This window comes from Drosophila mojavensis, unplaced genomic scaffold (genome assembly GCF_018153725.1).
Source record: "Drosophila mojavensis isolate 15081-1352.22 unplaced genomic scaffold, ASM1815372v1 contig_36, whole genome shotgun sequence".
Lineage (NCBI taxonomy): Eukaryota > Metazoa > Arthropoda > Insecta > Diptera > Drosophilidae > Drosophila > Drosophila mojavensis.
The window spans coordinates 23,310,187-23,320,041 of NW_025318858.1; the positions used below are offsets into that span (position 1 = coordinate 23,310,187).

General features: G+C 44.3%; 3 protein-coding genes across 3 annotated transcripts; all 3 read right to left on the reverse strand.

Annotated features, from left to right (window-relative positions):
* Positions 1-49: 49 nt before the first annotated feature.
* On the reverse strand, positions 50-3,408 carry LOC6577610 (medium-chain acyl-CoA ligase ACSF2, mitochondrial). The gene is made up of 3 exons (XM_002003525.4): positions 3,156-3,408; positions 448-1,900; positions 50-388 (listed from the first exon to the last, which is right to left on the reverse strand). Exons 1-3 carry the CDS (start codon positions 3,227-3,229, stop codon positions 119-121), a joined length of 1,797 nt encoding a protein of 598 aa, XP_002003561.1. The 5' UTR covers positions 3,230-3,408; the 3' UTR covers positions 50-118.
* Positions 3,409-5,607: 2,199 nt separating this feature from the next.
* LOC6577611 (cytosolic non-specific dipeptidase) lies at positions 5,608-7,389 on the reverse strand. Its single transcript, XM_002003526.1, has one exon. The coding sequence runs from the start codon at positions 7,387-7,389 to the stop codon at positions 5,608-5,610; it is 1,782 nt and encodes a 593-aa protein (XP_002003562.1).
* Positions 7,390-7,586: 197 nt separating this feature from the next.
* LOC6577612 (cytosolic non-specific dipeptidase) lies at positions 7,587-9,685 on the reverse strand. Its single transcript, XM_002003527.2, has one exon. It carries the CDS (start codon positions 9,666-9,668, stop codon positions 7,755-7,757), a length of 1,914 nt encoding a protein of 637 aa, XP_002003563.1. The 5' UTR covers positions 9,669-9,685; the 3' UTR covers positions 7,587-7,754.
* Positions 9,686-9,855: the final 170 nt, after the last annotated feature.

Consider the following 9,855-nt stretch of genomic DNA (forward strand, 5'->3'; position numbering starts at 1 on the left):
TGCATCGCCCGGGAATAAAGGGGTTAGATTCTAAATAAAAGGAAATGTGTTTACCTTTAATTAACAATCTTTATTGCTAAATGATGAGTTAAACGAGAACCAGAACTAGTCGTAATATTTAAACTCGAACAGCCTGTGTCTGATCCTTCTTCTGTGGGAAAGTCTCCTCGAATTGCTTCAATAGCTTGAACTTTTGTACTTTGCCGGAGGTGGTCTTGGGGAATGAATCGACGGGCACCACATAGTGGGGCACCTTGAAGTGCGCCAGTTTGCCCTTGGCGTAGGCGCGCACAGTTGCATTGGTGAACGACTTGGGATCGACGTCGCTCTCGAGGCGTACAAAGGCGCACAGTTCTTCGCCCAGACGCTCGTCGGGAACGCCAATTACCTAAGGAAGAAATTCATTTACTGATCAACTGCTTAATGGGAGATGGTTGGTACACCTACATGAGCCTCGACCACCTGTGGGTGGGTGTTCAAAAAGTCTTCAACCTCTTTGGGGAATATGTTCTCACCGCCTCGTATGACCATGTCCTTGAGACGGCCCACGATGCGACCGTAGCCATCTTTCTCGAGCACGAATTGATCGCCCGTGTGAAGCCATTTGTCGGCTCCGAGTATTTCCTTTGTTTTCGCCTCGTCGCCGTGATAGCCCAGCATGGTTAGGTAGCCGCGTACGCACAGCTCGCCCGGCTGGCCCAGGGGCACCAGGCAGCCCTGCTCATCGATGACCTTGGCCTCCACGTGGTCAGTGAGATGGCCCACATAGTCGAGCACTCGATTGCCCTCCTCGCCGGGCTGCGACTGGAAGATGACAGCCGTTGACTCGGTCAGGCCGTAGACACTGTGCATGGCCTCCACGCCCAGGACGCTCTTCACATCCAGGATGAGTTGCGGCGAGACGGTGGCACCGCCTGTGATCGCCTTCTTAATCTTGCCCAGTGGCATCTGCAGCTTTCGCTGCATAGCAACCAGATCCACGTACATTGTGGGTGTGCCGTGTATCACAGTGCACTTCTCCTTGATGATCGCCTTCAACGAGTCCTCGGGACTGAAGCCGGCTGCTGGCAGGACTATAGTGGCACCCGTGGCCATGGACGCCATGATGGTGATGACTACGCCAAAGGCATGGAACAGTGGCACCTGAACACAGATTCGTTCGCCGGCTATCTCGTTGCGCTTGCCCACGTGGATGCCATTGTTGACGAAGTTGTGGTGCGAGAGCACCGCCGCCTTGGGATTGCCGGTAGTGCCGGATGTGAACTGCACATTGCATGGACTTTCGGGAAGGATATGGCGTTGCAGTTTGCTAATCTCCGCCTGCTCATCGGCATTGCTGAAGCCTAGCACATCGTCGAAGCGCAGCGCGCCCTTCAGGCTCTGTGTGCTATTAATAATAACCGCGCGCAGATGTGGGAATTTCTCGCTTCTGATCTTGCCCGGCTCCGAGTCGGCCAGCTCCGGGCAGATGCTGCGCAAGATCTCATAGTAATTTTGCGTCCTGAATGTCTCGGGCGCTATAATGGCCTTGATGTCCACTTTGTTCAGGCAGTATGAAACTTCGGGAGCCTGGTAGGCAGGATTAATGCCCACCGAGATGAGGCCTGCCCGCGCTGCACCTATCATGCCCAGATACCATTGTACATAGTTGGGCGCCCAGATGCCCACGGCATCGCCTTTGTTTAGGCCCAGCTTTCGCAATGATGCTGCCAGCCGATCCACCTCGGCTATCAGGCTGCGGTACGTATATCGCTTGTCCTCGTGACATGACACCAGCGCCTCCGTGCTACCAAACTGCGAGGCGGCCAGCTCGAGCTGTTGACCGACATTGCGATAGGCAAGCGGCTCCTTGCCTATGTGATGTAAGTAGCTGCTGTGGGCGGGGCTCGATGTGGAGAGCCTGCAATGGAAAGGTCGAGAGATATAATAATAATAATACATACAATGTATGTATTTTAACTGATTGGAAGTTTTCCAATCTAATATAAGAGTCTCTAAATAAATATTATATATGAATCCACATCAAAAACCATCGTCTAACCTTGTCTAACCTTCGCATGATATGACAATATTTTTCTATAGTGATCAAAATGGGGCTTGTCTGTAAAAACGTTTTGTTATTATATAACCCCCATAATACTTTGCGATAAAGTTTACGAGTTTTCTGTTTTTCTGGGCATGTAGAAGTTAATTAGTTAATCATAAAATAGGGATATAATTTGTGCGCTTTTATGAATTATCTTACCTATATCAGCTTTTATAGGGTATTTTTATAGCACATGTAGTTCAATAATAATTATACACTGAAATATGTTAACATGTTTGCCGTGGTTTGTGTCTCTGCTGCGAAGGGGTTGTGTGTCTTTGATATATTCAGTTCTCAAGCTAAGAAAAAGCTATTCAAAAGCTAAAGCTAAAAATAGTTTATGGCAAGTATTTTATGGCGCTCTGTTTACAGTAACTGCTCTTCAATGTTTCGTCTATTGTTTTTGTTTGGCTTAGCTTGGAGAGCGTCGCATATATGCATGTGTGTGTGCACGCATATAAGCATGTAAATATGTATGTACGTACGTATGTAAACATATGCACATACATATATAAGAGCATATTAACAGTTACATGCCATTGCTGCTTATCACGATAATTGCGTATTTGTTTATATATATATATTATATATATATAATAATAAGTAAAAATAAATAAAGTAAGTGTGCTTTCTGGTATCAAGTGGTTTATATCTGTTCTAAATGTTCTCAGCTGTTAACGGAAATGTTCCACAGCAACAGGTGCTTCCAACGGTTTTGCGTAGTTTCATGAATACACACATTTATATTTGTTAGACACTTAATACATGTACTAAATTCAATCAGATGCTCTGCACAGCTTGTTAAAGTCGGGTAGCATTTGGTATATGGTTTCTTTGGAATATTACGTAATTTCTCTGGCAATACAGAGAAGCTGACGTGGAGAGGAACAACCCCGAACTCAAGCATTTTCAAGATAATCCAATCGAACCAACTACGAGCATATGTTCAGTTGAGGTAATCCTTTACAAAAGCTGAGGTCCTGGCTACTTGACATTGATTTAAATATATATATATATATATGTGTGTGTGTGGGTGGGTTTATGTCTCCGCTAAGAAGGACTCACTTACCAGCGCAGCGCCTTGTGGCCCAAGCTCTGCCTGAGTACATGTCTGGCGACGATTTGTAGCTTTTTGTTGAGCATATTATACACTGAACGAAACTAACACACTCAAACAACAATAAGATCACTTTTCATAACTTTTCAAGAGTAAGTTTGCGTGAGCAATTTGCGCAGTCTTTTTCGAACTTTGGTAAAACTTGCTACTATTTCGGACAAACACGTCCACTATTCGCCGCGTACAACCGCGAACTGGGGAAGCGCAGAGCTAGCTTATTGAAATCAACATTGCCTTGCTGAACTTATAGAGAGAATGAGAGAACGGCAGACGGGCAGATAGAGAGAGAGAGAGAGAGAGAGAGTGATAGATAGAGAGTGCGGTGAGTGTGAGTGTGAGGGGATGCAGAACACAATGATTTTATAAATGCGATTAAATAGTGTAAAGCAAACTTAGGACTCGAGGGGTATATTAGGGTTGAGTAGGTGCAATAGATCATGGGGCGACATTTAACTATAAGAAAAGCCATAAAGAGTGGGCATAGAAATGGGGTATTATTCGAAAATGTTCTAAAACTTTATTAATGATAATTTAAAATAATTATATGCAGATATGTATATGCAATGAAATATAAGTATATATATAATATGCGTATATATAAGTAACTTAAGTATTTCGATTATTTTTTGCTTCTTAACAGAAGTTTAAATTTATATTTTGTCAAGCAACATTTTTATATTTGTATTAGCGATGGACAGAGGGTATTTAAGAGTCGGCTCACGCATCATTTTCTCATTGATTGCTACTATTTTTACATATTTTCATATTCACATTAGTTTTCGTTGGCAGATCAATGCCAATATTACCGTGTTTTGTTTTGCTCTCCTTCTTATCAACTTTTCTGTTTTCTTTCTCACATTCTTCGCTCGACACGTGTCGCGTTATTTGTTTCATTTTTGTTTGTATTTTTATGTGTGTTTGCGTTACGTTCTTTATGCCGGCATTTGCGTCGTGCATTTTTGTTTTGCGTTTTGTGCTTTTGAATTGAAAAAGCTTTTTTGCTCGCATTGATGTGATGCTTTTATTGTGTGTGAATCTATGGGAACTGGTTTTGCTCTGCTTTTGCTCAGCTTTAGTTCTTGCATTTCTTTTTAGGTACCTTAATTTATTATGTTTGAATTGCTTAGCTTTCAGTGTAGTACTTGTGTATGTGGATGCATACATATGTAGGAATGTATGTATGTGTATGCATGAACATTCTAATAAAATTTGATAAAACAGCAGATTGGTGCTTGCAAATTGAATAAAAATGGTCTATTAGTACAGTATGTAGAAAATGATAGGAAATTGAAATCAATTAGCGGGGCGTCTACTGATCTAGGTAGGTACATATGTATGGATGTATGTACATGTCTGTATGTATGTATGTACTTAATATGAACTACTTATGTACCTTTGTATACATGTTTATATACATACATATGTAAATGTATGTATGAATGTGTATTTACACATTTATTTATGTATACATGTACATATGAACATGCATATGTATGTATATACCTAAGTGATGAAAGTATTCATACAATAGTTTGTGAAATTACTTATAGTCAGATAGTAAAACGTTATTCCCTATATGTATATCCATATATAGTTTATTTATTTATTTTAAATACTTATTTACTTTACTTAAATGTTTGTTTATTTACTTTGCTTCTGCTACCGTATCTCATATCGTATCCATATGTACATACATCTACCGTATCTCAAATTCGTAGCCTAATGTCGCGTGGCTCTTTACCTATTATCTACAATATTCCGTACCTCCTCTGCTGATATGCTAATCAAAATATTAAACTTTTTATACGTCTTATCACATCAAGTTAACACATACTTATATATTATTGTTGGCCTGTGGCTGTTCGCCGTCTGGCTATTTGGAATATTTCCAAAAAATATATATTTAGACTGCTTGGCAGTGCGCTGTGTTTAGAATATATTGAGGTATATTGATTTAACGTAGCTTTTATCTCACTTTTTTAGAGAACTGGTTTGGGACTATGGAATGACAGCGGAATATACATAGACTAATTCTGAAGTTTGGTTAGTAACTTTTAAGAATATAGACAATATTCCAAGTGGAAATTAAATTGGAATATCTTTCGAATAAAGAAACAGAGTATATGACAGTTGGCAATGTTACACTAATTTGTACATAAACAAGTATAGTTTTCGTTCGTGCTTAAAGGTTTGTTAAGCTAGCAATCTAAGAAATTCTTATCAATTAATTTCTTTTTTGTCGGGGGCATTAGCATCATAATTGAACAAGTTTTATTGGTTTCTGTGTTGGGCGCTGTCGACTTGAACAGCGAAATACTATACTGTACTGTAGACTACTCTCACATGGAACGATTGGATTATGAACAACTTGATAAGTGAATGAATGCGCCAAGCATGGGATCCTTTAGCGTTTTGCCGCTTGTGCGCTCCTTTTGCCCAATAGCATTTCTGTTATGGACGGATAGTCTCTTCGGTGGCCTGGCGCCTTATCGATCTCAGCCTCGTCCAGCTCAAAGAGGACGTCCGAAACTTGACGTTCTCGCGGGTGCATCATGCGTATGAAGTCGCGATACACCGTCTTGCCATTCTCGAAGCAGAAGTCCTTGATTTCGGTGCATTTGCACTCAGGTGGCACGAGCGCCACTTCGAACAGCATTGTGACAAACAGTTCCAGATTCTTGAAGAAATGCTCGCGAGTGAAGCCCTCGTTTATCTGACCGCCCTGCATGTGGACGGAGCAGAAGGGCATGCCCATCACCTGGGCGTTGCTCATGCAGTACTTGCGCAGCTCGTTCAGCATGGGTATGCAGGTGCACATGGTATCGGGGATGGCAGCCTCGACCGCGAAAATGCGCTCGTACGCTCGCTTGGCTGACAGATTGAAGGGCGCATGCCTGGCCTCGTTTATGGGCTTAAGGGAGTCCGTGATCCGTAGATATGCGGGATGCTCGCACTTGAGTCGCTTGTAGGCATCCTCCAAATGGTCTCTGACCAAGAAAGTGACGTAATCGAGACTCTGATCGGGCACCAGCTTGACGGAGAACTTGGACACAACGCGGGATGGTGTATAAAACTCGCGCATTCCGGCGTAGGATCGGTACTCCACCTTGTGCATGCTCAGGTCCGGCATGCACCAACGGTGCTTGAGGAACGATGCCTGCGATTCCTCGTGGAGTAGTCGCTTGACGTCGTACTGGTTCTTGAATTCCATGATGCCCATCTCAGCCTTGGAAAGTATGTCCCAATCGCGGTGTGTTACGGGCAGCACATGACGGTTCAGATCTATCATTAATTTGCTCGTTGGATCCGTGAGAGTGTTCATCAACAGGCACATCTCAGCCATGGGCTGTCGTGTTGGTTTCTTTGAGCTCTCCGCTAGCTCGGGTTCCTCTGGGCATTCCTTCTTGGCATTCTCTTTCACCTCCAGCTCAAAGTAAATGTAGCCGCTGTGGCTGGTGGTTAGCAGCGGGGTTGTTGATGTTATCCACAGATTGGTGGTAGTTATCAACAGATCCACGCCCTTGAAGAAAACTTTACGATCGTCAATCACCTTTCGCAGCATCTGGTTGTAATCGGTGTCAAAGGTATCGATAATGAATCTCAAGTTGACCGGCAGATCGTGCATTGCGTCGAGCCATGCCTGAGCGGCAAATATCCAACAGAGCACGGGACCCTTTGTGGAAGTCAAGCCATTGCCAAAGAGATCCTGATTCGTTTGGGTCAGCTGAAAAGGGTAGTGCGTCCAATCGCGCTTTTTCACATCCTTCACGGTCACGCGGCCGTAGACAAGCACCACGTTCTTGGCGGGCGTCGAGAAATAATTGGCAAAGATCACATAATGCGGCGTCTTCGCATTACCATGTGGCTGCACTGTTACCACCTCCACGTCGAACTCGAGCTCGGTGAGGCGCTGGGAGAGTCGATCGATGAGCTGTTTAGTTTCATTCACGTACTTCGGATTGCTCAATATGCTCTTAATCGCGATTATTTCGCTCGTATAGACCATATTGAAATCTTGTTTGTCATACAAGGCGTTAATCGCCTTATCCAAATCTTTCTCCGACACTGTTATCCGATCTTCTGGAGCATAGTCCCGGATGCAGAAATCACGCAAGCAATTGCAACGATCGTTCTTGTCACGATCGAGAAATACGCCGCAGCAGTTCTGTTCGCCCCAACAAATCATTTTACTATCTTCTATAACAATTTCCTAAATATCGCCAAAATGTATAGAAATTTTGATTTTTAACTGAATGAAATCTGAATCAAATCTAAATCAAATTAGAGCTCAAGAACTTTTCCAAATTACGAACAGATCAAACGGAGCCACCTGGATCAGATAACATATATAAGTGATCTGATCGATGTTCATCAAAAACTACATAAGATTTTGTTATAGTATAATTAACTCAATGCCTGTTTCACATTTACTCGAGACACTTCACGTTTTAGCATAGATCTAAATAAATATTAATCAAGCATTGAGAAAACAATACTCGATATTTGGACTTTTTAACATACAGTAGGTACATATATAAGGTACATATCGATTCAAGTCGATTGGGTATGTCTCCTCTTAATCTTTCTCTTGCATCTGAAGGGCAATAGTAAATATTTCTTCAAGGTATATGTGGTGGATCTGGCTCTGGACCGTGTGGGGTGATCATCGCTCGAGGCAGCTTTTTGCGTGAATTGATACCATTTTTTCTCGACGGCAACTTTATTTAAATCCACGTTACGCTCGGCATCCAAAATCTCCTGAACACCACGCAAAGTGCAGTATTGGTAGAGCACATTGCACTTGCACTTGGGGCGCAGCGTCGACAGCTCAGCGAAGAGCGCGGCACAGGTTTTGGTGTGCCGCGAGACGTTTAAGCTCTCAATGCTCTCGTTCTCATGGTGGTGCTTATCTATGCGCTTTGAGTAGGGCAGCAGGATGATCGGCTTGTTGACCAGTTTTTGCAGCACATTGGCGATGGGCAGACAGATGGGTATGGCGTGCGTGGTAATCACGTCCTTTTCATAGACAGATTCTACGGCGCGACAGACGGCCTTGATTAGTTTCGAGTCCATGGTCCAAGAAAGCGGTTCTATGCCATTCAGCAAATTCACATTGAGCTGGGTGCTCACATTCAGCTCGACTTTCAGAAACCGCATATGATCCTTGACGAGGTTGAATACGTGTTTAACCTCCTGGTCGGGCACCAGTTTGATGGAGAATTTGCCCATCACTTTCATCGGCAGAATGCGACGACAGCCCGGATGGCTGTCGGCGCCCTCGACCCCGTGCATGGTCAGCGTGGGCTTGCACCAACGATTCTGTAGAAACTCAACCTTGTTATCCTCAAACCTGAGCCGGCGCACGAATAGATCCTCCCGATACTCATAGGTCCGAAACACGGCTGATTCGAGTAGATGCCATTCGGCCGTGCTTAGGCGCTTCATATTGATTTCGATGCCGGGTATTTGGATTTCATGCTCGTCGTTGACCAGCCCATTCATTAGATGGCACAGATCAATCATTGGCTCGTAGACGAGGCCACTGGCCAGACCGCTCTCTAGATTCTTGTTGGCGCCGCGCACCTCCACGCCAAAGTGAGCCCAGCCGGTGAGGCTGCAGGGTACGATGGGATTGATATTGTTCACCCACGAATTCACATCAAACACCACGAAGTCCACGTCCGCAAAGAAGTCGCTTCTCGCCGTGATGTGGGCCTGCAGGCCGGTGCTGCCCACCTCGTGCAGCATGTCCACAATGAATTTGATGTTGATGGGCAGATCGTTATGCACCTTGAGCCAGCACTCGATGGCCTGCAGCCAGCCCACAATCATGCCTTTGCCGGACGTAACGCCCCGGCCGTAGAGTAAATTATCCTTGGCTATCAGCTTGAAGGGATCGCTTATCCAGCAATCGATCTGAACGGGCAGCACATCCAAGTGCCCGTAGATCAGCAGCGTGTTCTTGCTGGGCGAGGAGAAGTATTTGGCGAAGAGCACCTTCTGATGCGGATCCACAAAACAGTTGCTCGGATTATCGGCTATGGGATAGTCATAGGTCTTAAACTTCAGATCGGTCAATCGATTCGCCATCCAATCGAGAGCCCTGCAGCTTTCCAAGAGCTTCTCCGGCTCCACCGAAATCGACTGGAACATGACCAGTTGCTCCAGATCGCTGATCATATCGTCGATACTCTGATCGATCTCCTTCAGCACATTGAACCGGCTTGCAACAATGCGATCTCGCTCCAGCTGATACGCGGCGCTCGGAGTGCGCAGCTGACATGATTCGCATTGACATTTGCTTGGCGGCACAAATTGAGCATCATCTTCACTGGCTCGAATGAAGCTGGTCCGCTGAGTCGCTTTGGGTTTTCGCGACGATGACGAGCGCGCCAATTCTCTTCGGGACCGCGAATCAAGCGATCGCGTTGAGCTCCTGGTATTACGTGTAGCAGCATTTTTCATTTTTTGTTTTTTTTTGTTTTTGTTTTTTTTGGTTTCACTTGAAAAAATTTTGATAACTGTGTGGAATTTGATAGCCTTAGAGAAATGTGCTTTATGTAATTGTGTAAAAGTTCTCTCTTTTTACGTATATATTCGATTTGGGATATCTGGAGGAGTCTGAACTTGACGAAGGCTGAGAGTTCGCTTC